The sequence below is a fragment of the Symphalangus syndactylus genome, chromosome 17, assembly GCF_028878055.3.
Source record: "Symphalangus syndactylus isolate Jambi chromosome 17, NHGRI_mSymSyn1-v2.1_pri, whole genome shotgun sequence".
NCBI lineage: Eukaryota > Metazoa > Chordata > Mammalia > Primates > Hylobatidae > Symphalangus > Symphalangus syndactylus.
In genome coordinates this window covers 12,120,283-12,146,157 of record NC_072439.2, presented here as the reverse complement: position 1 = coordinate 12,146,157, position 25,875 = coordinate 12,120,283, and the positions used below count along the sequence as shown (strand labels likewise).

General features: G+C 54.6%; 2 protein-coding genes across 3 annotated transcripts in view; one reads left to right on the top strand and one right to left on the bottom strand.

Moving 5' to 3' along the window:
- Positions 1-131: 131 nt before the first annotated feature.
- Positions 132-1,572, top strand: TIMM13 (translocase of inner mitochondrial membrane 13). The gene is made up of 3 exons (XM_055250250.2): positions 132-703; positions 793-861; positions 1,083-1,572. The coding sequence occupies exons 1-3, from the start codon at positions 584-586 to the stop codon at positions 1,179-1,181; spliced, it is 288 nt and encodes a 95-aa protein (XP_055106225.1). The 5' UTR covers positions 132-583; the 3' UTR covers positions 1,182-1,572.
- Positions 1,573-7,292: 5,720 nt separating this feature from the next.
- TMPRSS9 (transmembrane serine protease 9) overlaps positions 7,293-25,875 on the bottom strand; it is a 36,469-nt gene continuing 17,886 nt past the window's right edge. For both annotated transcript variants that reach the window (XM_055250234.2, XM_055250235.2), the window contains 11 exons: positions 24,114-24,388; positions 21,679-21,815; positions 18,032-18,350; positions 16,911-17,082; positions 15,942-16,213; positions 14,646-14,782; positions 11,431-11,824; positions 9,476-9,644; positions 8,438-8,703; positions 8,217-8,353; positions 7,293-7,770 (listed from right to left, as the gene is read on the bottom strand). In XM_055250234.2, coding sequence (XP_055106209.1) covers positions 7,609-7,770; positions 8,217-8,353; positions 8,438-8,703; positions 9,476-9,644; positions 11,431-11,824; positions 14,646-14,782; positions 15,942-16,213; positions 16,911-17,082; positions 18,032-18,350; positions 21,679-21,815; positions 24,114-24,388 — 2,440 coding nt within the window. In that variant the 3' untranslated portion in view covers positions 7,293-7,608. The remainder of the gene's footprint in view (positions 7,771-8,216; positions 8,354-8,437; positions 8,704-9,475; positions 9,645-11,430; positions 11,825-14,645; positions 14,783-15,941; positions 16,214-16,910; positions 17,083-18,031; positions 18,351-21,678; positions 21,816-24,113; positions 24,389-25,875) is intronic.

Below are 25,875 nucleotides of genomic sequence, written 5' to 3'. Positions count from 1 at the left end.
GCCTCTGTCCCTAATGAAGCGGATGTCTAAGACCCCTCCACCCCCAAGGAAAAAGGTCACTGGCGAGTGTAGCGAGTGTAACCAGGGCCCAGGCGATGCATGGGACCCTGCCCGTTTTTTTTCTAGTGAGCCTCAGACGCTGTCGCACGAGCGGACTCTTCGTCACGTGATGCGACCGGGCTCCGCCCCGGCGGCAGCACGCGGTATAGAGGCGCCGGGTGCCTCGTGCGCATGCGCCGCAGGCCCCTCGGGACGAGCCGGAGGCAAAGCGTGAGTACAAAGTGATCGGCCTCGGCCGCACGCAGTAGCCCTCCTACTCCCCGGGCCAAGTCAGGGCCGCCCTCTTCCCGCCGAGTCGCAACCACGGGTAGCCCGTGTAGGTAACGGCAGGTCCAGGCCTGCGCATGAGCGGAAGGCCCCCCGCGCGACCTGGAATGGCCCGGGCGCGCGCGGTCATGTGGGAGTTGTAGTCCTCCGTCCCCGCCCGCGCGGACTCCGTTTCCCGTGGTGCCCCGGGCGGCCCGCTTCCGGCGCAGCTACGGGTCGGCGCACGCGGCCTCGGTCCGGTTGACTTTGCGGAGCCATGGAGGGCGGCTTCAGCTCCGATTTCGGGGGCTCCGGCAGCGGGAAGCTGGACCCAGGGCTCATAATGGAGCAGGTGAAAGTGCAGATTGCCGTGGCCAACGCGCAGGAGCTGCTGCAGGTGCGGGGCTGGCCGGGGACGGGCGCTGGGGGCGACAGGGCCACCCCTGGGGGCGGACTCGCGGCTTAAAGCCTCGCGTGTCTCCACAGAGGATGACGGACAAGTGTTTCCGGAAGTGTATAGGGAAACCTGGGGGCTCCCTGGACAACTCCGAGCAGGTGAGACCGGCGGAGGTTCGGGGCAAGGGTCGCGAGGGTCTAGATTCGGGGGGGGGGGGGGGGGGGGAGGCGTTTGCGCGTGCGCAGACTAACGGGGAGGTGCGGCGGAGCGGCCACCGCATGTGCGTAGTCTGCAGCCCGGGCGGCCTGGAGCCGGAGTGAGGGCGGTCCCCGGGGGCGCGAGGTCCCGAGCTGAGCCGTGCGCCTCTCCGCTCCCGCAGAAGTGCATCGCCATGTGCATGGACCGCTACATGGACGCCTGGAACACCGTGTCCCGCGCCTACAACTCGCGGCTGCAGCGGGAACGAGCCAACATGTGACCGGCGAGCCCGCGGACCACCCCACCCTGTTTATTTCCATAAACGTGCTTTGAGAGGCGGGTTCCGCACGTGCGTACTGCCTGCCCGGGGCTTAGGAGGGTGGCACCGGTGCTGGGACAGACGGGACTGTGTCCTCGCCACCCCCCGCCCTGCCCCCTGCCAGCCAGTGCAGCTTGGATCTCGGGGGTGTGGGGCCCTGTGCCTTCCCAAAGTGCTGGCAGCCCAGTGGCACCTCCTTCAGGCCTTTGGGTTCTTCCCCTAGTGTGCCCAGGTCAGCCTCGTATTCTGGGCGGACAACTCGTCTGGACTTTGGAGTTGGGGGTGGTCAGACCCCACGGGAGCTGTCACCTCCTGCGGATGGTCAAATAAATTGGTGGAGGACGGAGAGAAACCTCTTTATTTCCCTTCTGAGGGGTCTCTGGGAAGAGGTGAGGCGTGTCCCTGGAACCCCAGCTCGGAGGGTCTCAGCCTCCCCTGGGTTGGGAGAAGTCCATCTTTCCCCTTAGTGCCACTGGGCTGCTGAGTCACGAGGAATGTGTTGTTGCCGCCACCGCTGCCCCAAAGGCTAAGGAGGACAGCCCTCCCCTTCTCAGGGCTTGCTTTGACCCCGCTTCGTTCCACCCCGGGTCCTGGTGGAGCGCCAGGCAGGTGGTCCTTGCTGTGACACTGAGGTGCTGAGCCAGTGAGCTAGGGTGAAGGGGCTGTGTTTATTGGAACAAAGGGTGCTACCAAAATGCATCCCCATGACCCACAGCCCCCCACACCCGTCCCTGGGTAGGGTACGATGGGGTGGGGTGTTGGGTGGCCTGCTGCTCCTGTTGCTTTCATCTAGAGTCCCTTTCATGCGCGTCCGTATGGAGAGACCACCAAACAGGCTTTGTGTGAGCAATAAAGCAGTTTATTTCACCTGGGTGCAGGTGGGCTGAGTCTGAAAGGAGAGTCAGCGAAGGGAGATAGGGGTGGAGCCGTTTTATAGGATTTGGGTAGGTAAAGGAAAATTACAGTCAAAGGGGGGTTTTTCTCTGGCGGGCAGAGTGGGGGTCACAAGGTGCTCAGTAGGGGAGCTTTTGAGCCAGGATGAGCCAGGAGAAGGAATTTCACAAGATAATGTCATCAGTTAAGGCAGGAACAGGCCATTTTCACTTCTTTTGTGGTGGAATGTCATCAGTTAAGGCAGGAACCAGCCATCTGGATGTGTACGTGCAGGTCACAGGGGATATGATGGCTTAGCTTGGGCTCAGAGGCCTGACATTCCTGTCTTCTTATATTAATAAGAAAAATAAAACAAAATAGTGGTAAAGTGTTGGGACGGCGAAAATTTTGGGGGATGGTATGGAGAGATAATGGGTGATGTTTCTCAGGGCTGCTTCGAGTGTTATTAGGCGCGGCGTGGAAACCTAAAGTGGGAGCTATTAAGCTGAAGGAAGATTTTGTGGTAAGGGGTGATATTGTGGGACTGTTAGAAGAAACATTTGTCGTGTAGAATTATTGGTGATGGCCTGGATACAATTTTGTATGAATTGAAAAACTAAACGGAATAAGAGAAGGAGAAAAACAGGTATTAAAGGACTAAGAATTGGGAGGACCTAGGACATCTAATTAGAGAGTGCCTAAGGAGGTTCAGCATAGTCCTGCCAGCAAAGATTATTTATTTACTTTAAGAGTTAAGAGTGGTGGTTTGGGGATAGCACCGGGAGATATCAGCTGTGATGGCTTGGAGAAACAGTGTAAACTGGCAGTGTAAACAAGAGCAGGGCATGCATGAGTAGTTGAGAATGGTGAATAGGAGTATGACTAGACAGAAGATAGTAGGGATGACAAGTTTTTGGGGGCACAGTCTAAGTTGGTCTGGTGTCTGGAATGAGACTGGGGCCTAATAAAAAGGAGTGTCTATACAGGAGCTTAAATGGGCTGTACCTTGTAGCATTCCGAGGACAGGTCTGACTTCTGAGAATCGAAAGTGGTAAAAGTATTGTCCAATCCTTTTTAAGTTGGTGGCTGAGCGTGGTGAGGTGTGTTTTTAATAGACCATTAGTCTGTCACTGAATACTAAGAGCCTGAAAAAATGCTTGGCTGATTTGACTAATAAAGGCTAGTCTGTTATCAGGCTGTATAGAGGTGGGAAGGCTAAACTGAGGAATTATGTCTGACAGAAGGGAAGAAATGACTGCGGTGGCCTTCTCAGACCCTGTAGGAAAGGACTCTACTTATCCAGTGAAAGTGTCTACCTAGACTAAGGTATTTTAGTTATCTGACTCGAGGCATGTTGAGTAAAGCTAATTTAGCAGTCCTAGGTGGGGGCAAATCCATGAGCTTGATGTGTAGGGAACGGAGGGGGCCTGAATAATCCACGAGGAGTAGCAGAATAGCAGATGGAACACTGAGAACTTATTTCTTTGAGGACAGAGTTCCACGATGGAAAGGAAATGAGAGGTAAGAGGCGGGCTGGTGGTTTGTGCTACAGCATAGCCTGCCTTTGCTGGTGTGTGGCGATTAGGCCTGGTGGAACTGCCATCAATAAACTAAGTGTGATCAGGGTGAGGAACAGGGAAGAAGGAAATGTGCGGAAATGGGGTGAATGTCAGGTGGATCAGAGAGATGCAGTCATGAGGGTCAGGTGTGGTATCTGGAATAATATGGGAGGCCGGATTGAAGTCCGGGGCAGGAACAATGCTAATTGTGGAGACTTAACAAAGAGTGAGTACAGCTGAAGGAGCCGGGGAGCAGAAAGTATATGCGTCAGGTGTGAGTAAGAAAATAGATTTTGGAAGTTATGAGAAATGTAGAGAGTGAGTTGAGCATAGTTTGTGATTTTGGGGGCCTCTAAAAGTATTAAAGCAGCGGCAGCCGCTGCACGCAGACACGAGGGCTAGGCTAAAACAGTAAGGTCAAGTTGTTTGGACAGAAAGGCTACAGGGTGCGGTCCTGGCTCTTGTGTAAGAATTCTGACCGCACTAACCATGCCTAGGAAGGAAAGGAGTTGTTTTGTAAGGGATTGAGGTTTGGGAGATTAATCGGATACGATCAGCAGGGAGAGCACGTGTGTTTTTATGAGAATTATGCTGAGATAGGTAACAGATGAGGATGAAATTTGGGCTTGACTGAAGTAATGGGGGCTGTCTGTGAAGGCTTGCAGCAGTACAGCCCAGGTAATTTGCTGAGCCTAATGGGTGTCAGGGTCAGTCTAAGTGAAAGCAAAGAGAGGCTGGGACAAGGGGTGCAGGGGAATAGTGAAAAAAGCATCTTTAAGATTGAGAACTGAATAGTGAGTTGTGGAGGAAGGTATTGAGGACAAAAGAGCGTACGGGTTGGGCACCACAGGGTGGATAGGCAAAACAATTTGGTGGATAAGGCGCAGATCCTGAACTAATCTGTAAGACTTGTCTGGTTTTTGGACAGGTAAAATGGGAGAATTGTCAGGAGAGTTACAGGTTTTAGAAGCCCATGCTGTAGCAGGCGAGTGATAACAGGCTTTAATCCTTTTAAAGTGTGCTGTGGGATGGGATATTGGCGTTGAGCGGGGAAAGGGTGATTAGGTTTTAATGGGATGGTAACGGGAATGTGATTGGTTGCCAGGGAAGGAGTAGAGATGTCCTATACTTGTGGGTTAAGGTGGGGGGATACGAGAGGAAGACGCAAAGGAGGCTTTGGGTTGGGGAGAAGGGCGGCAATGAGATGCAGCTGTAGTCCAGGAATAGTCAGGGAAGCAGATAATTTGGTTAAAATATCTCGGCCTAATAAGGGAACTGGGCAGGTGGGGATAACTAAAAAAGAGTGCATAAAAGAGCGTTGTCCAAGTTGGCACCAGAGTGGGGGAGTTTTCAGGGGTTTAGAAGCCTGGCTGTCAATACCCACAACTGTTACAGAGGCAAGGGAAACAGGCCCTTGAAAAGAAGGTAATGCGGAGTGGGCAGCCTCCCTATTGACTAAGGGGACCTTCCACTGTGAGAGTTACCCGAAGCTCGGCATCTGTGATGGTCTACGGGGCTTCCGAGGCGATCGGGCAGTGTCAGTCTTCAGCCACTAAGCTGAGAAGGAGTCAGAGAGCCTTCGGCCAGAGTTCCAGGGGCTCTGGGAGTGGCTGCCAGGTGAGTTGAACAGTCCGATTTCCAGTGGGGTCCTGCACAAATGGGACACGGCTTAGGAGGAATCCTGGGCTGCAGGCATTCATTGGCCTGGTGGTCAGATTTCTGGCATTTGTAGCAAGCTCCTGGGGGAGGAGGTTGTGGAGGAACACCTGGCTGCTGCGGTTCAGGCGTTTGGATTCTCTTGTGCTGGAGATGTGGCTGGGGTTTGTCTCACAGTGGAGGCAAGGAATTGCAACTTTTTTCTATTATTGTATACCTTGAAGGTGAGGTTAATTAAGTCCTGTTGTGGGGTTTGAGGGCCAGATTCTAATTTTTGGAGTTTTATTTAATGTCGGGGGCAGATTGGGTAATAAAATGCATATTGAGAATAAGACGGCCTTTTGACCTTTTAGGGTCTAGGGCTGTAAAGCGTCTCAGGGTTGCTGCCAAACAAGCCATGAACTGGGCTGGGTTTTTATATTTGATGAAAAAGAGCCTAAACGCTATCTGATTTGGGATGAAGAAAAAGGAGCATTAACCTTGACTATGCCTTTAGCTCCAGCCACCTTTTTAAGAGTAAATTGCTGGGCAGGTGGGGGAGGGCTAGTCACGGAATGAAACTGTAAGCTGGACCAGGTGTGAGGAGGGGAGGTGATCAAAGGATTATAGGGTGGAGGAGCGGAGGCTGAGGAAGAATTGCGACCTAGCTCGGCCTGGCAAGGAGGGGAGAGGTCAGATGGGTCTGTAGAAAAGGAAGATTAGAAAGACTCAGCGACACTTGGGGTTGGGACTGAGGGGACAGGCAGGAGGGAAAGAAGGAAGATTTGGGACGAGTTGCACTGGGCACAGAGACTAGGAAGGGACTGACGTGTTAAAGAATGCCTGGACGTCAGGCACCTCAGACCGTTTGCCTGTTTTACGACAAGAATTATTTAGATCTTGCAGGATGGAAAAGTTCAAAGTGCAGTTTTCTGGCTATTTGGAACTACTGTCGAGTTTGTACTGGGGTCAAGCAGCATTGCAGAAGAAAATAAGGCATTTAGGTTTTAGGTCAGGTGTGAGTTGAAGAGGTTTTAAGTTCTTGAGAACACAGGCTAAGGGAGAAGAAGGAGGAATGGAGGGTGGAAGGTTGCCCATAGTGAAGGAGGCAAGCCCAGAGAAAAGAGTAGAGACACAGAGGGAAGGGGTTTGGCGGTTCTTACCCTCCAGAAAAGCGGGAAAGGGGTTAGGGCACGGAAATAAGGGATTGGGGGTTCTTGACCCCCTAGAAAAGCAGAGAAGGGGTAGAGACACGGAGAGAAGGAGTTGGGGTACTTGCCACTCCCCCAGAAAAGCAGGACTTGCCGCTAAGGGTGAAGGAGAAGGGGTTGAGGGGTTCTTGCCCCTGCCCCAGAAAAGCAGAGAAGGGGTAGAGACACAGAAGGGGTTGGGGTACTTGCCCCTCCCCCAGAAAAGCGGGACTTGCCTCTAAGGGTGAAGGGCCAAGACAGGCGTCCCTGCGTGGTGTGACACCTCTGAAACGTGGGTGAATAATCAAAGAGGCGTCCCTGCAATGATTAAACACCAAGGGAAGGCTGCCTTCGCAGTCCATGACTGGTGCCAGAGTTTCGGGTCCACGGATAAAACATGTCTCCTTTGTCTCTACCAGAAAATGAAAGGAATTGAAATTAAGAGAAGGGAGAGATTGAAGTGTGGCGCCAAGATTGAAAGGAGAAAGAAAGAGGTTGAGGGATAGTGAGGGAAGTTGGAGAAGAGAGTAAAAAGAGGCCGCTTTCCGGATTTGAAATTGGTGAGATGTTTCTTGGGCTGGTGGGTCTCGGGACCTGAGGTCATAGGTGGATCTTTTTCACGGAGCAAAGAGCAGGAGGACAGGGGATTGATCTCCCAAGGGAGGTCCCCCGATCCGAGTCACTGCAGCAAATTACACGTGTGTCCCTGTGAAGAGACCACCAAACAGGCTTTGTGTGAGCAATAAAGCTTTTAATCACCTGGGTGCAGGCGGGCTGAGTCCGAAAAGAGAGTCAGCGAAGAGACATAGGGGTTGGGGCCATTTTACAGGATTTGGGTAGGTAAAGGAAAATTACAGTCAAAGGGGGGTTGTTCTCTGGTGGGCAGAGTGGGGGTCACAAGGTGCTCAGTAGAGGAGCTTTTGAGCCAGGATGAGCCAGGAGAAGGAATTTCACAAGACAATGTCATCAGTTAAGGCAGGAACGGGCCATTTTCATTTCTTTTGTGGTGGAATGTCATCAGTTAAGGCAGGAACCAGCCATCTGGATGTGTACGTGCAGGCCACAGGGGATATGATGGCTTAGCTTGGGCTCAGAGGCCTGACAGTCCTGGCCTGGGCAGTCATGTGGCGGTCACTCCTGGATGTACTGTCCTATCCAGCCTCTCACAGCTGCCACCCGGGTATAGACACCTGGGAAGTGGGGCCGGCCACAGCCATAGCCCCAGCTGGTGACCCCAGTTAGCACCCACCGTCCAGAAGGCTCCCTGCAGGCCAGGGGTCCCCCAGCATCACCCTGTTGGGGAGAGAAGAAAGGGGGTTCAGAGGCCGGTACCTCCCCTCCAGCGGCCCTTGGGTCATTGGCCCCTGGAGGAGTGACCCTAGTGAGAGACTTCCCCTGGGAGCCGCATTTTCACTATCTGGAAAATGGGCTCAATGCAAAGGTGGCAGACATTTATGGACACCCGCCACGTGGTCCCCGAGTGGAACGGGGCCTCCCACTGCAGCCTCTGCCTGCTCTGCCGCCAGGCCGGGGGAGTGGGGGATGCGGTGGGTCGCCCAGTAAACGGTTGTGGAGTGGAAATTCCTCCAGAGCCACAAAGGCCGCTTGCTGGATCTGCTGGAGAAGTCTGCCCCGAGGGTGGCGCCCGGATGGTGGGCTTCGTGGCAGCGGGAACCCGCCCTCCCCGGCGGCTGGGCGGGACCTGGTCCCCTGGTCGCCTGGGCCGGGCTAGGGCTCACCGAACAGCTGTCCACGCCACCCTGCGGGAAGCCGGCACACAGCATGCGGCTGCTGATCTGCACCGGGTAGAAGCGGCGGCAGGTCTGCTCGCTGAGGAGGCGCACGGCCGCCTTCTGCAGCTGCCGTGCCATGGAGCCTGCGGGCGAGTGAGACCGGGCGGGTGGGGACCGCGTCCAGCCGCCCCCGAGCCCCGCACCACCGCGGCCCCGGGCGCGCCTACCTCCTTCGCGCACCGAGCCCCAGCCGGTGATGACGCAGCGCACGCCGTCTGGGGGTCGCGGCGCGGGCTCGGGCAGGCAGATGGGACGCACCAGGCGGCTGCGGCGCACCGGCCCCGCCAGCTCCAGCAGCGCCACGTCGTAGTCGAGCGTGTAGAGATTGTAGAACGGGTGCTTGTAGATGCGCGCCACGCGCTCTAGCTGCCCCTCCGCGCCGCTCAGGAACGGCGTGCCTAGGAAGGCTGCCCACTGCTTGGGGTCCCCGTAGCTGCGGGGCGCGCGAGGATAGGTGTCGGCCCGAGCCCCCACGCCCCTGGCTCCTGGCCCCCGCCCCTGCGGTGTCCCCCAGCGGCCGGCTGGGACCCTGGGCAGAGTTCTTGGCCTCTTGGTCTCTGGCTGCCGGTCTCGGAATGGCCTCAGTGTTTCCCACCAGGCACCGAGGCGGCACCAGGAACTGCAGCCATCACCACCTAGTATTAGCGCTCTGAAAGGGTGTCTAGTGGCCGTGAGGGTCCCGCTCCCCCGCCTGCCCTCCCCTTCTGACCTCGAACCCCCGCAGGGCCCAGAGCTAGGTGTCTCCTCTGGAAGACCAGACCCCTCGCCTGCCAGGGCTTGGGCCCTGGGGAGGGCAGCTTTCTACTGGGTGGGCTTTGGGGGTCTGGAGCCAAGTCCCAGGGGCGAGGGCTGGGGAAAGAAGTAACCCCAATGTCCCCGTGGGCTTGGCCTGGAGCTGGGGGGTGGGGGCGCAGCCCCCGGGTTAGGTGGGGACCGCGGGGTAGGACTCGGCCTTCGCAGCCCCAGCCCCGTGTGGTCAGGCTAGTGGGTGGGTGGGTGGTCAGGGGAGGGCTGCAGGGAGCGGGGATGGGGGGGTGGGGGGAGCGGGAATGGGGGGGTGGGAGGAGTGGCCTGGGGCAGTGGGAGCCGGGGTTGGGGAGGGCACTCCCGACAAAGGAGGGGGTCACGGTGCGTTTTCGGGCAACAGCTCGATTCCGGGTGAGCTACAGACACGTGCAGGGGCATTTGGAGCGTTTGGGACTCACACGTCGAAGCAGTGCGCCGCCGACAGCAGCCACCTCTCTGCCACCAGCACGGCCCCGCAGCGGTGTTCCCGGCGCCGCAGCCACAGGCTCACCTGCCACGGCCACTCCCCACGGCCCGCTGCGCTGCCGCCCACAATCCTGGTGAGCGCGGCCGGCGCCAGGCCGCAGTCTGCGGGGGAGCCAGGCGCGTGGGCAGGTGGACCCAGGGCGCCTCCTCCACGAAGGCCCCCCGCCCGGGTGCCGCCTCTCCGCGAATCCCCCTGGGAGCCCCAGGGAGTAAGATGCAAGGGGGGACGTGCCCCAGGAAAACTCGGCAGGAAAGGACACTGTGTCTGCTGCTTGGTCTTTGGGCTTTTCTCAAATAACTTTGGAAATGCATTTGCTTCCTATGACTTCAGTGTTGGGACCACACCTTTCCCCTGCCGGAGGCCACTCTCATGGCAGCCTCCCACATCTCCGCCCTCCAGGAGGTCCCTCCCAGCCCTGCCTTGGTGCCCTCTGCCTGGATCCCTGATCGCCTCCAAGCCCTCCCCAGACGGTGCCAAGGGCAAAGGCCTTCCTCAGAACACAGCTGTGGAAAGAACACGTGGGTGGTTTCCAGGGGGCTTCAGGGACCCTGTTACCACCCATGGAGGGGGTACCATACCCACCTGCTGTCTCCAGAGGGGCAAGCCCCCCTCCCCGCCCTCTATCACCACCCAGCTGGCTTCCCTGGGTTCCCCCACCCCTACCCCCCTCTCCCGCCGCTGTCCAACCCACAGCAGCTACCAAGGCCAGCAAGGGGAAGTGCCAGTTCCCCACCAGCCTTGGCACCATCTGGCCCTGACCTAAGACCAAGTGGCCTTGGAGAATCTGACAGCAGCCGCAGCCCCTGTCCTTGGGAACGCCAGCTACCTCTACACAGAACCCGCCTGTATTTCAGTGGGGGCCTTCTCCACCTCTTTTGGGCCCAAAGAGATCCCAGGCCATAGCTCTTGAAAAAGTCAAAATCAGCTGAGACTGAGACAGTGAGAGCCCCCAGGCTGCGGGGACAGACCCACATGAGGACAGCTGCCAAGTTAGCAAGAAACACGCACCCAAGGACATGGCGCAGCTGTGAACCATCAAAGCCCCTGCTTTCATTTTTTTAGAGACAGGCTGTGTCACCCAGGCTGGAGTATAATGGCATGATCTCGGCTCACTGCAGCCACTGCTTCCTGAGCTCAAATGATTCTCCTGTCTCAGCCTCCCCAGTAGCTGGAACCACAGGCATGCACCATCACACCTGGCTTTTTATTTTTATCATTATTATCGAGATGGAGTCTCACTCTGTTGCCCAGGATGGAGTGCAATGGCACAATCTCGGCTCACTGCAACCTCTGCCTCCTGGGTTGAAGCGATTCTCCTGCCTCAGCCTCCCGAGTAGCGGGGACTACAGGCACCTGCCACCATGCCTGGCTTTTTATTTATTTATTTTTTTGTAGAGATGGGGTTTCACCATGTTAGCCAGGCTGGTCTGGAACTCCTGACCTCAGGTGATCCACCCACCTTGGCCTCCCAAAGTGCTGGGATTACAGGCGTGAGCCATGGCGCCCAGCCAGAGAGGATATTTTTTTTTTTTTTTTTTTTTTTTTTTTTTTTTTTTTGAGACGGAGTTTCGCTCTGTTGCCCAGGCTGGAGTGCAGTGGCGCGCGGCTCACTGCAAGCTTCGCCTCCCGAGTTCACGCCAGTCTCCTGCCTCAGCCTCCCGAGTAGCTGGGACTACAGGCACCCACCACCACGCCCAGCTAATTTTTTGTACTTTTTTTAGTAGAGACGAGGTTTCACCGTGTTTGCCAGGATGGTCTCGATCTCCTGACCTCATGATCCGCCCACCTCGGCCTCCCAAAGTGGAGGATGTTATGTCTTGTTAGGCAGCCCAGGCTGATTAACATGGGCCCCTCCACTCCCAGGGGTCCCTCCGTCTCTCCCAGTACCTGGTAGCTGGGAGTGCGTGGTGGCCTCCGGGGCGTCTGGAAATGGCGTCTGTCCCCTAGCAGTGGTGCTCACGGCAGATAAGGTTGAGTTGGAAGCTTGGCCCGTCACCCTGCTGGCAGCCCCAGGGGTGGGTCTGCTGGGTGTGGCCCCCGGGACTGTGAGGCCAGCCGTCGTCCTGGGGCTGGTGGTGGCCAGCATCCTTGTGGTCGAGGGGGGAGACACGGGAATGGGCTGGGAGGACATGATCTCCAGGATCCAGCCCTGTAGCCTGGTGATGCGCGTGTACACGCCCGGCTTCTTAACCTGAGCGCAGCCAATACCCCAGCTCACAATCCCTGCCAGATAAAACACGCCGGGGGCCTCCTCGCAGGCCAGGGGGCCCCCAGAATCACCCTAGAAAGGAAGAAAAGAGCACTGGTTGGTCCTGCAGGGACCCTCTCTTCCCAGCACTGCCATACCCTCCTGCATTCCTACAGTGGGTGGGAGCCATTGAGGGCGGCGGGGAGAGGGCACAGCACGGGTCTGGAGACCTGACTGCAGCCCTGTGCCTGGCTGTGTGACCTGGAGTGAGTCACTTCTCCTCTCTGAGTTTCCATCATTCCTGCTTTTGTTTTGGGGCGGTAAAAAAAGTGCAGAAAAACTCTAAAAATAGTAACAATAAGGCTGGGAGCGGTGGCTCACGCCTGTAATCCCAGCACTTTGGGAGGCCGAGGCGGGCAGATCACGAGGTCAGGAGATTGAGACCATCCTGGCTAACATGGTGAAACCCTGTCTCTACTAAAAATACAAAAATTAGCCGGCATGGTGGCGGGCGCCTGTAGTCCCAGCTACTTGGGAGGCTGAGGCAGGAGAATGGTGTGAACCTGGGAGGCGGAGCTTGCAGTGAGCCGAGATCGTGCCACCGCACTCCAGCCTGGGCAACGGAGCGAGACTCCGTCTCAAAAAAATAATAATAATAACAACAATAACAGCCACGAATAGTCCCACCATATAGAAGTAGCCCCTGACCACTAGCTGCCACGCTTGGTTCTTTTCTTGAGACAGAGTCTCACTCTTGTGGCTCAGGCCAGAGTGCAGTGGCACGATCTCAGCTCACTGCAACGTCCACCTCCTGGGTTCAAGTGATTCTCCTGCCTCAGCCTCCCGAGTAGCTGGAACTACAGGCGCCCGCCACCACGCCTGGCTAATTTTTGTATTTTTAGTAGAGACGGGGTTTCACCATGTTGGCCAGCCTGGTCTCCAACTCCCGACCTCAGGTGATCCACCCGTCTCAGCCTCCCAAAGTGCTGGGATTACAGATGTGAGCCACCTGGCCTGGCCTCAATATTCTTTTCAAGATAAAAAGCTATTATGAATTGCCCATTTATATAGAGAGTAAATAGTATAATAGATATTATAAATATCTATTATTCTATTTTTATTGTCAGATATAAAGAGCAAATATAATGAATATATAGGAAGGAAAGACTATGCAAGACACCGATCTCACAACACTCCTAGAAGACAGGCATTGCTATGCTTCCCACTTTACATATGAGGATCAGAGGCCCAGAGAGGTTGAGGCACTTGCCTGGGGTCACACAGTAGTTGAAGCAAGATTTGAACTCAGGAGTCTCGTTCAAGAACTTGAGCTGGGTAGGTTCCCATTGCAGGTTATTTACCACCTTCCTTTTAACTACTGTGTGTGAATGGGCATTTACACTGTCATTGATATTTTGTATTGATATTAATAATGGCATCTAACTTTGAGAGTTACTATTGAAATCTGATGCCTTTTTTTTTTTTTTTTGAGGTGGAGTGTCTTGCTCTGTTGCCCGGGCTGGAGTGCAGTGATCTCAGCTCACTGTGACCTCTACCTCCTGGGCTCAAGCAATTCTCTCTGCCTCAGCCTCCCGAGTAGCTAGAATTACAGGCGCCCACCACCACACCTGGCTGATTTTTGTATTTTTTTGGTAGAGACAGACAGGGTTTTGCTATGTTGGCCAGGCCAGTCTTGAACTGCCTACCTCAGGTGATCTGCCTGCCTCGGCCTCCCAAAGTGCTGGGATTACAGGCATGAGCCACCGCACCTGCTCTACTTTGTTTTTTGAGATAGGGTCTTGCTGTGTCGCCCAGGATGGAGTGCAGCGGTGTGATCACAGTTTGCTGCAGCCTAGACACCTGGCCTCAAGAGATCCTCCCACTTCAGCTGCCCAAGGAGCTGGGACCACAGGCGCCTGCCACTCTGCCTGACAAATTTTTTTTTTAAGTTTTGTAGAGACGGGGTCTCACTATGTTGTCCAGACTGGTCATGCAATCCTGGCCTCAACTGATCCTACCTCAGCCTCCTGAAGCACTGGGATTACAGGCATGAGCCACTGCACCCAGCCTGAAAATTAACCTGTCTTTGCGTGCACAATTGAGCCCTTCAGAAATCTGGGCATGGTGGCTATGGCTGGGTGCAGTGGCTCAGGCCGGCCATCCTTAGCAGTTTGGGAGGCCGAGGCGGGCGGATCACCTGAGGTCAGGAGTTCGAGACCAGCCTGGCCAACATGGTGAAACCACGTCTCTACTAAAAATACAAAAATTAGCCGGATGTGGAGGCAAATGCCTGTAGTCCCAGCTACTCTAGAGGCTGAGACAGGAGAATCACTTGAACTCAGGAGGCAGAGGTTGCAGTGAGCCAAGATCATGCCACTACACTCCAGCCTGGGCGACAGAGCAAGACTCCATCTCAAAAAAAAAAAAAAGAAAAGAAAAAAATCTAGGCTGGGCGCGGTGGCTCACACCTGTAATCCCAGCACTTTGAGAGGCCCAGGTGGGCGGATCATGGCGTCAGGAGATCGAGACCATCTTGGCCAACATAGTGAAACCCCATCTCTACTAAAAATACAAAAATTAGCTGGGCATGGTGGCATGTGCCTATAATCCCAGCTACTTGGGAGGCTGAGGCAGGAGAATCGCTTGAACCCAGGAGGCAGAGGTTACAGTGAGCCGAGATGGCACCACTGCACTCTGGCCTGGGCAACAGAGCCAGACTCCGTCAGAAAGAAAGAGAGAGAAGGAAAGGGAGAGAAGGGAGGGAAGGAAAGGTAGGGAGGGAAGGAGAAAGAGGGAGGGAGGGAAGGAAAGTAAGGGAAGAAATCTAGGTCTGCACACACCCAACCGCCAGGTGAATGGCTGTGGGCATTTCATGGAAATACTGCCTGGTTTCCCCCTTTGAATGAATGCTTACCTGGCAGGAGTCGACTTTGCCTTCCAGGAAGCCCGCGCAGATCATGCGGTCTGTGAGGGAGAAGTTGTAGAGCACACTACAGGTTTTCTGGTCTATGATGCCCACGGACGCCTTCTGCAGGAGCTCGGGCTTGGTGGCTACCGAGGAAAGAGCCCAGAAAGGCCGCTTGCAGAGTGATCATCAGAGCAGCTCTAGTTCAGCTCCGATAACAGCCCCAAGATGCAGCATCCCCACCCCACAGACGAAGAAACCAGGGCTGACAGAGTTGCAGGAATCGCACAAAGCCACAGAGTGAGAAGGAGGTGGGCCTCAGATTCCTCACTCAGAGCACAAGAGTCTCCCCACTGTCCCCGCAGGGCTGCCACCCGAGCACCTGGGTAATGTGTCGGAGGCCATTCTGAGGTCAAGGGAAGCATTAACTGTTGGGGTGGGAGGGGTCTCGGGATAGACTAGCACAAGCAAGCACCAGTGAGCATTTGCTTTTTTTTTTTTTTTTTTTTTTTTTTTGAAACAGGGTCTTGCTCTGTTGCCCAGGCTGGAGTGCAGTGGCACAATCTTGGCTCACTGCAGCCTCCGCCTCCCAGATTGAAGTAATTCTCCTGCCTTAGCCTACCAAGTAGCTGGGATTACAGGCACATGCCACCACACCCTGCTAATTGTTGTATTTTTAGTAGAGAGGGGCTTTCACCATGTTCGGCAGGCTGGTCTCGAATTCTTGACCTCAAGTGATCCACCCGCCTCGGCCTCCCAAGACGTTGGAATCACAGGCGTGAGCCACTGCACCCAGCCAATTTTTGTATTTTTTTAGTAGAGATGGGGTTTCGCCCTGTTGGCCGGGCTGGTCTTGAATTCCTGACCTCAAGAGATCCACCAGCTGAGGCCTCCCCAAGTGCTGGGATTACAGGTGTGAGCCACCACATGTGGCCACCAGCAAACATTTTCTATAGTCAGAGAATTAAATATTTTCAGCTTTAAGGGCCAGTCTCCATCACAAGTATTTAACTCTGCTGCTATTGCAGGAGAGCAGCCATAGACAATCTGTTGATGTGTGAACGTGGCCCCTGTTCCAATAAAACTTTATTTATACAAACAGGCAACGGCCAGATTTTGCCCCCAGATGGAATGGGGAGGTGAGTGGTGTGTGGGCAGTGGGACCAAAGACAAAGGGATCAGCCACAGAGGTCCCTGTGCAGTGGAATTGGTTTAGGGTCCAGCTAAGAGATGCCCATCCTGACCCTCCCCAGGCCAGGCCCTGGAGAATAAATCCACCGTTCCCCTCGACGGGGCAGGGCTCACCATTTCCTTCCTGCGTATTTCCCCATCCAGAGATCATGCACTTCCGGCCCACAGGGAACTTCTGGATGGCCAGGGGCAGGCAGACAGGCTGGATGTATTTGTTGAAGGCCAGGGGGCTGGCCAGCTCCAGGACAGCCAGGTCGAAGTCCAGGATGCCAGGGTTGTAGAGGGGGTGCAGCACCACCCGCCGCAGCCCAATTTTCACCGGACTCCCACCCAGGCCCAGGAGGGACGCAGTGCCCAGGTGGGCCCGAACCTGCTCCACCTTCGTGCTATGGAGACAGGGCCCTCAGACGTGCCCGCCCTCCAGCGCATGCCCACCTTCTTGGGGAGGGACGGGGCTGATGCACACCCCCAGGAAGCCACACAGGGCTGCCTGGGCCCCAGGACCATTCCTCTGACCCTCGGCTCCAGGGAGGAGGACCAGGGGAAGAGGGGCTGCCGGGCTCCTCCTGAAAAGGATCCTGCACTCAGGGACCTTGGGCAAGTCAGGGGACCCTCAGGCTTCATTTTCTACACCTGTGCCACTGCCCCCCCCCCCCAGCCCCCTACAGCTTTATGAGTCTCTTTTGTTGAGACAGGGTCTCGCCCTGTTGCCCTGGATGGAGTGCAGTGGCACCATCAGGCTCACTGCAGCCTCGACCTCCTGGTCTCAAGCAATTCTCCTGCCTCACCCTCCTGAGTAGCTGGGACCACAGATGCGGGCCACCATGCCTGGGAATCTCCAAGATAAACGCTGCCTGGGTAGCAAGCAATGGGCAAGAAACCCTCCTCCCCCTCCCCTGGTTATGCCCTGTTTGTCCTTAGAAGCCTTGGCACCGGCTCCCTCCTGTCTCTCAGCTACCCTCAGGAGAGGAAGGGCTGCTCCCCAGGGGATCCATGCGGCAGCCCCAGCAGGATGGTTTCTGACAGGGAGGGGCTGGTGAGGAGGGGAAGCCGAGCAGCCTTCCCAGAGGAGGCGGGCCTTACTGGTTGAAGCAGTGGGCAGCAGACAGCAGCCAGCGGTCCCCCACCACGGTTGCGCCACAGAAGTGCCGGGACCCTTCCTTCAGACTGACCTGCCAGGGCACCTCCCCGGAGGCAGCTCCGAACCCGCCCACGACCCGGATGAGCTTATCCATTGCAGGTCTGGCCCCACATTCTGGAAGGGGGACACAAGACCGGGTCTGGGGATCTTGGCCTGCTCGGATGGGAGCATCCGGTGGGGTGGTCCCAGGACACTGGTTGCAGCCAGGCCCTAAAGGTGCTGCAATCCCTCCCGTTCCACACATGAAGCCGTGGAGGCTTCGGGGTGTCCGTAGTTTGCCCAAGGTCTTTTAGCAAGTTTGTGGCCTAGCTCGGGGGACAGAAGTTAAGAAAGCAACATACAGCGGCCCAGTCAGCCTGAGGACCCCCCGCAACAGACCCCACTGCAGCCCCGCAGCCCACAAAGCCAGGTTTACAGGCTCGTTGCAAAGACGGGGCTGCACTCCAGGAGACCCATGGGGCGGCTGAGAAAAGGAAGGGTATGATTGTTATGGGGTTTCAGAACAGAGTGGGGGTATAGGTGAACTGAAATGAAGCATGGCCAGGCGCGGTGGCTCACACCTGTAATCCCAGCACTTTGGGAGGCCGAGGCGGGCAGATCATGAAGTCAGGAGTTTGAGGCCAGCCTGACCAACATGGGGAAACCCTGTCTCTACCAAAAATACAAAAATTAGCTGGGTATGGTGGTGGACGCCTGTAATCCCACCTATTCAGGAGGCTGAGGCAGGAGAATCACTTGAACCCGGGAGGCAGAGGTTGCAGTGAGCCGAGATCGTGCCACTGCACTCCAGCCTGGGCAACAGAGCAAGACTGCGTCTCAAAAAAAAAAAAAAAAAAAGTATCCCATTGATAGATCGCCATAGTTAACAAGACATTGGCAAGACCTGTGTACAGAAAGATACCATGAGGGTACACGCAATATAATATGGGAATAAATGGATACACGTGACCTTTCCTTGAACAGGAAGATCCAAAATTACGAAGATACTATGAAGATATCAATTCTCCCTAAATCAAGATAGGAGCCTACATCATCATCTTCTACCTTTCTGCCCCAAAAATACCTTGTAGCTTAGGAACGGTGACCCAGTCAAGAGGCACAGTGCTGGGGGCCTGCGTGGATTTGGTGGGGGTGCTGATCACAGGGCTCTCAGGACTGGTAGGCCAGGCCGTGCTGGGGGCGGCGGGGGCAGGAGCCACCGTGGGGGCCAGAGGTACGCCGGCTTTGGTGGTGGCCTCCAGGATCCAGTCACGTAGCCTGGTGACTCGGGCATAGACCCCTGGACGCCGGGCTTCCGCACACCCGATTCCCCAGCTCACGATGCCAGCCAGAAAGAACCGGCCAGAGGGCTCCTCGCAGACCAGGGGTCCTCCTGAGTCGCCCTAGGAAACCAACACACACCCTCAGGATGGGTCGGTAGCAGCCAGTCCAAACACCAGTGCTACGAGGCCCAAGAAGGAGCTCTGAGCTGGGACTGCCAGGACCTCTCTCCACACAAGTTCACAAAGCACTTGGGGGCTGATCAGTCACATCTCAGAACCTGTTTCCTCTTCTGTGGAGGCAAAAAAAACAAAACCCAAGACAGTTGGACTGTAGGATCTCTAAGATGTCTTTCAGTCCTATCTCTGGCAGGCCAAAACGTGACCCAAATAAATAACGTCCCCTCCTCCTCCTAACTCAGTACATCTTTGATAATGTCACCACTTGCTTAGGCTGACAGTATGGCTGCCATGCGGGTGCCTCCAGATATCTCACTCGTAGCTGCGGGACTGCTCCCAAAGTGCTTCATCTGCTCTCACTCATCCGGCCTCACCATTTTTTACCTTGCCATATCCAGTTCACGCTGACTCTTACATTCTGTGTATCGCCTTTTTGTTTGTTTTCGTTTTTGTTTTTGAGACAGAGTTTCACTCTGTTGCCCAGGCTGGAGTGCAGTGGCGCGATCTCGGCTTACTGCAACCTCCGCCTCCCAGGTTCAAACGATTGTCCTGCCTTAGCCTCCCAAGTAACTGCGATTATAGGCACGCATCACCACGCCCGGCTAATTTTCCTGTATTTTTGGTAGAGACGGGGTTTCACCATGTTGGCCAGGCTGGTCTTGAACTCCTGACCTCAAGTGATCTGCCCACCTCAGCCTCCCAAAGTGCTGGGATTACAGGCTTGAGCCACCGAGCCCGGCCGACTCTTACATTCTTAAACAGGAGCCCTCTCTTATTAGTTCCTAGCATTTTCTCCAGATTCTGGTTTCAATATTGCAATCTAAGCACATGTAGCAGTCTCTCCCTATCTTTTCCTCACCCACCAGGCCTTAGAAACAAGAGCAAAGGTATGCACAAAAAAGACAGAAATCCACAGCCATGCTAAAAATAATTAGGCAGGGGAGATCCTGGTGGTGGACCAGAAACCACGAAGACTCACGAGAGGCTGAGAGAGGAAGTGGCCGCCCAGCCCCTGTGCAGAAGCTCAAGACAAAAGAGAGATCTTTCTCAAGAGGACCTGGGTTGGTTGGGGTAGAAAAGGGATTTGGGCAACCACAAAGGATCAATGAGACCAGGAGGCCTTTGGTCCCTTGAAAGGGGACATAGAATCCAAGAACACAAACTGTTAATGTCCCCCACTGAGAGAAAGTGAATAGCAAATATAAGATCACATCAAGAATTGAGCGACATTTTTTAAATTTTCAATTTTGTTTGAGACAGGGTCTCACTCTGTCACTCAGGCTAGCGTGCAGTGGGGCTTACTGCAACCTCCACCTCCCGGGCTCAAATAATCCTCCCACCTCAGCCTCTTAAGTAGCTGGGACTACAGGCATGCACCACCAAACCCAGCTAATTTTTGCTTTTGTTTTTGTAGAGACAGAGTTTTGCTATGTTGCCCTGACTGGTCTCAAACTCCTGGCCTCAAGCAACCTGGCTGCCTCAGCCTCCCAAAGTACTGGGATTACAGGCATGAGCCACTGCACCCAGCCTTTCATTCTTAAGCACCAGTTGAGGGATTCCAATCTCCATGAAATAAAGACACTCAGTTACAACAGAGTAACTTATGTTGGCCTGAAATACAGTTAACCACAAATATAGAATATAGAAGAACCATAACTGGGATTAAATTACGATCCTCAGAGAAAAAGAAAGAAATGGCATCCATGAAACAAGAACAGGACACTGCAAACAAGACCAGGTGGCTGAAGGAAGAAAGAACAATGAAATACCTTGAAAACAAAAATTATAATTATCGGCCGGGCGAGGTGGCTCACACCTGTAATCCTGTAATTACACCTGTAATCCTAGCACTTTGGGAGGACAAGGTGGGCAGATCACCTGAAGCCAGGATTTCGAGACCAGCCTGGCCAACATGGCGAAACCCTGTCTTTACTAAAAATACAAAAATTAGCCAGGCGTGGTGGTGGGCACCTGTTAGCTACTCGGGAGGCTGAGGCATGAGAATCGCTTGAACCCGGGAGGCGGAGGTTGCAGTGAGCCAAGATGGTGCTACTGCACTCCAGCCTGGGTGACAGAGCAAGACACTGTCTTAATTAATTAAAAATACAAAAATTAGCTAGGTGTGGTGGCGCATGCCTGTAATCACAGCTACTCTGGAGGCTGAGGCAGGAGACTCGCTTGAACCTGGGAGGCGGAAGTTGCAGTGAGCTGAGATCATGCCACTGCACTACAGCCTGAGTGACAGAGCGAGACTCCATCTCAAAAAAAAGAAGAAAAAGAAGGTTCCAGGTATACAGCAGAGGCAGCTTTGGGTGACCCCTGATTTTTTTTTTTTTTTTTTTTTTTTTTTGAGACGGAGTCTCACTTTGTCGCCCAGGTTGGAGTGCAATGGCGCAATCTCAGCTCACTGCAACCTCCAGCTCCCAGGTCCAGATGATTCTCCTGCCTCAGCCTCCCGAGGAGGATCTGGGATTACAGGATTACAGGCACCCGCCACCACGCCCGGCTAATTTTTGTATTTTTAGTAGAGACGAGGTTTCGCCATGTTGCTCAGGCTGGTCTCAAATTCCTGACCTCAAGTGATCCACCCACCTCGGCCTCCCATAGTGCTGGGATTACAGGCGTGAGCCACCTCGCCCAGCCCTGGAACCTTCTTGAGTTGAGCCTGCAGCTCGCTCATGGCCCAGCTGACCACCCAGGGGCAAGAGTCCATGGGGTTCCCATAGACCAACCTTTCCTGTACAGATGGAGAGAATCTGATGCCCAGGGTATGTGCTGGCCTCATTCATACAAGAAGTGTTTCTTGGGTGCCACGTTGTATCAGGCCCAGTGCTGGGAACAGTGTCTGTGTCCCCACACAAGTCCCGGTTTAGAGGGCAGCTAGGGGGATTTACACAGGGACCCCATTGTAGCCAGGGAGATTACACAGGGACCCCAGGCTCTGTGGCACGCACCTGGGGCCCACTGGAAGGGAGCAGGGAGCCATGGAGGGCAGAGGAGGGAGTGAAGTCAGGTTAGAGCTTCAGGAAGATCCTCTAAGCAGCACCTGCCTCTCAGTCCCAACTGCTTTAAAATTCCTCAAGAATGGGCATCCAGATATCTGTGAATCGCTCAGCATTTGAACAGGCTCATGTCTATTTCTGTGTTTTTCTGGGGTCTGGGGCGTTGGGGGCTCACAACGGGCATCCAGATATCTGTGCATTGCTCAGCATTTGAACACGCTCGTGTCTATTTTTGTGTTTTTCTGGGGTCTGGGGCGTCGGGGGCTTACCTGGCAGGAGTCCACCTTCCCGTCCAGGTAGCCAGCACACACCATCCTGTCAGTGAGGGAGTGGCCGTACAGGCTGGCACACAGGGCCTGGTCCAGCAGCTCCACAGTGGCTTTCTGCAGCACCTCTGGCTTGACCACTGGCCCGATGGGGAGAGAAAAGCAGGGTGAGAATGCCAGAGCCCTGGCAGCCACTTTGAGCTGGGAGGCTGAAGGACATCTCTTCGAGCCTCCCTCAGTTTCCCCAGCTGCAAGCGTGGCCGCCTACAACACCTGGCTCCGAAACTGCAAAAGGTAAACTCCCTACCTGGCAACACTCTCTGCCTGGACAAGGAAGAGGCAGCAGACTTAACACCCCCAGCCGGAGGTCCTCATCTCCCCTCCGCAAGCTCCACCCCTCAGCATTCCCCATCTCAGGGATCTCAGGCCCCTCCTTCCAGGTCCACAGTCCTCAAATTCCAAGTTGGCCTCAAGTCAGCCCCCAAATATACCCAGAATCAGCCCCTGTCTCACGCCCATCCTTGCCCAGGTCATTACAGCTCTTCCTCATTGCCTTCTCTTACTCTGGTCCCACCCCACTGAAATCCATTCCCAACTTGGCAGCCAGCACCACCCTTGCTAAATATTAAATCAGGTCATATCAACTCCAGCCCCGGGGGCTGCCTTGCTGTCCTCCCACCCCAGGGCCTTTGCACATGCTGTTCCCACTGCCTGAAATGCTTGTCCCTGCAGAATCTGCCTGATTTCCTCCTTCCTCTCCTCTCTCCAGGAGGCATCTCCTGACCTCCCTATTTAAAGCTGCAGCCCCCACCCCATCTTATTACACTTGATCTTAGCCAAAAGGCCGAGAAGCGATACACCCCATCTTATTTTTTTCTACTGGATTCATTTCCCTCTGTCAGTCATCTTGTGGCTGATTGACCACCCCCTGGAACTGCACCACCCAATACAGTAGCCATGGGCCACACGCGGCTATTTAGATGTACATTTCAGTACATTAAGATCTATTTCGGCTGGGCGCGGTGGCTCACGCTTGTAATCCCAGCACTTTGGGAGGCCGAGGCGGGCGGATCACGAGGTCAGGAGATCGAGACCACGGTGAAACCTCGTCTCTACTAAAAATACAAAAAATTAGCCCGGTGTGGTGGCGGGTGCCTGTAGTCCCAGCTACTCAGAGACGCTGAGGCAGGAGAATGCCGCGAACCCGGGAGGCGGAGCTTGCAGTGAGCCGAGATCGCGCCACTGCACTCCAGCCTGGGTGACAGAGCAAGACTCCGTCTCAAAAAAAAAAAAAAAAAGAAAAAAAAAAAAGATCAATTTCTTTGGCTGGGTGAGGTGGCTCACACCTGTAATCCCAGCACGTTGGGAAGCAAAGGCAGGAGGATCACCAGGTCAGGCGATCGAGACCAGCCTGGCCAACATGGTGAAACTCTGTCTCTACTAAAAAATACAAAAAGTTGCCGGGTGTGGTGGTGCGTAGTCCCAGCTACTCGGAGGCTGAGGCAAGAGAATCGCTTGAACCCGGAGGCAAAGGCTGCAGTGAGCAAAGATCACACCACTGCACTCCAGCCTGGGCAACAAGAGCAAAACTCCATCTCAAAAAAAAAAAAAAAAAAAAAAGCAGTAGCATTGATGATGGGTTATAAATATATCTTAGCAAGCAGTGGAATTCGTAAATACAGAATCAGAGAACAATGCAGACCCATTGTGTTTTTCTGCATTATTATTATTATTATTATTTTATTATTATTTTTTTGAGACGGAGTCTCGCTCTGTCGCCCAGGCTGGAGTGCAGTGGTGCGATCTCGGCTCACTGCAAGCTCCGGCTCCCGGGTTCACGCCATTCTCCTGCCTCAGCCTCCCGAGTAGCTGGGACTACAGGCGTTCGCCACCACGCCCGGCTAATTTTTTGTATTTTTAGTAGAGATGGAATTTCACCGTGTTAGCCAGGGTGGTCTCGATCTCCTGACCTCGTGATCCGCCCGCCTCGGCCTCCCAAAGTGCTGGGATTACAGGCGTGAGCCACTGCGCCCGGCCCTCTGCATTATTATTATTATTATTATTTTATTATTATTATTATTTTGAGACGAGTCTCCCACTGTCACCCAGGCTGGAGTCCAGTGGTGTGATCTTGGCTCACTGCAACCTCTGCCTCCTGGGTTCAAGCAACTCTCCTGTCTCAGCCTCCTGAGTAGCTGGAATTATAGGCGTGCACCACCATGCCAGGCTTTTTTTTTTTTTTTTTTTGTATTTTTTAGTAGAGATGGAGTTTCACTATGTTGGCCAGGCTGGTCTTGAACGCCTGACCTCGTGATCCACCCGCCTCGGCCTCCCAAAGTGCTGGGATTACAGGCGTGAGCCACCGCGCCCGGCCCTTTTCTGCGTTATTTGCCCGCCTGCCTGCCTGAGCTCCCTTGCAGGCCGAGGAAGATGCTTACGGAAGTCCTCCTTGAGGTAGCCCCAGCCTGAGATCAGGCACTTCTTGCGGGGTGGGAAGATGTGTGTGGCAGCCGGGAGGCACACGGGCTGGATATGCCGGCTGAAAGGCAGAGGGCTGGTCAGCTCCAGCACCGCCACGTCGAAGTCGGCTGTGTCCGCGTTGTACAGGGGGTGCTTGACGATCTGGGCCACCCGGGCCCGCACGGTGCTGGCCTCCGAGCCGCTGAGGTAGGTGGCACCCACATAGGCCACCCACTCCGTCGGGTCTTGGAACCTGCAGGAGCAAACCCCAGCTCAGAGGCCACCGAGGGTCAGAGCCGTTGGGGGAGGCAGATGGGACACTCGCCTTGGGTGCAAAATGTAAGGGGTATCCCCCCCTACATTCATAATTATTAATAGTATTTATAAAAATCAGGCCGGACACAGTGGCTCGTGCCTGTAATCCCACACTTTTGGAGGCTGAAGCGGGAGGATCTTAAGCCCAGGAGTTCAAGACGAGCCTGGGCAACATAGCGAAACGCAGTCTTTAAAAACAACAACAAAAAAAACAGGCCAGGTACGATGGCTCACGCCTGTAATCCCAGCACTTTGGGAGGCTGAGGCGGGTGGATCATGAGGTCAGGAGTTCAAGACTAGCCTGGCCAAGATGGTGAAACCCTGTCTCTACTAAAAATACAAAAATTAGCCGGGCATGGTGGTGGGCACCTGTAATCCCAGCTACTCAGGAGGCTGAGGCAGGAGAATCGCTTGATCCCAGGAGGCAGAGGTTGCAGTGAGCCAAAACTGCACCACTGCACTCCAGCAGGGTGACAGAGTGAGACTCTGTCTCAAAAAAAAAAAAAGGATATCACAACACAATGTTTTAAAAAATCAAAGTGAATGCAAAAAATGTCCACAATGAGCAAAACATCAACAAAATGTCATTAGTCACCGAGGAATGCAAGTCAAAACCGCAGGGAGATGCTACTTCATACCAACTGGGATGGCTACTCTCAAAAGAACAGCAAGTGGGCCGGGCACGGCGGCTCACACCTGTAATCCCAGCACTCTGGGAGGTCGAGACGGGTGGATCATGAGGTCAGGAGTTCGAGACCAGTCTGGCCAACATAGTGAAACCCTGTCTGTACTAAAATTACACACAAAAAAATTAGCTGGGCGTGGTGGCAGGCACCTGTAATCCCAGCTACTCAGGAGGCTGAGGCAGGAGAATCGTGTGAATCCGGGAGGCAGAGGTTGCAGTGAGCCGAGATCGTGCCACTGCACTCTAGCCTGGGCGACAAAATGAGACTCTGTCTCAAAAAAAAAAAAAAAAAAAAAGAGCAACAAGTGGAGAATGTGGAGAAATTGCAACCCCTGTGCACCATTGGTGGGAATGTGAAATGCTAGAGTCGGGTGTGCCTGTAATCCCAGCACTTTGGGAGGCCAAGACAGGCGGATCACCTGAGGTCAAGGAGTTCGAGACCAGCCTGGACAACATGGCAAAAACCCATCTCTACTAATTATACAAAAAAAAAATTAGCCAGGTGTGGTGGCGTGCACCTGTAGTCCTGGCTACTTGGGAGGCTGAGGCAAGAGAATTGCTTTATCCCAGGAGGTGGAGGTTGCAGTGAGCTGAGATCACACCACTGCACTCCAGCCAGGGCGACAGACTGACACTCTGTCTCAAAAGAAAAAATAAAATAAAGAGACTGGACACAGTGGCTCACGCCTGTAATCCCAGCGCTTTGGGAGGCGGAGGCAGGCAGATCACGAGGTCAGGAG

Excerpts from the sequence above, each read along its gene's own strand:
- TIMM13 (XM_055250250.2), top strand. The coding sequence starts at position 584 with ATGGAGGGCGGCTTCAGCTCCGATTTCGGGGGCTCCGGCAGCGGGAAG. Across the intron at positions 704-792 it reads ACGCGCAGGAGCTGCTGCAG|AGGATGACGGACAAGTGTTT; the intron begins GTGCGGGGCTGG and ends GTGTCTCCACAG. Across the intron at positions 862-1,082 it reads CCCTGGACAACTCCGAGCAG|AAGTGCATCGCCATGTGCAT; the intron begins GTGAGACCGGCG and ends CCGCTCCCGCAG.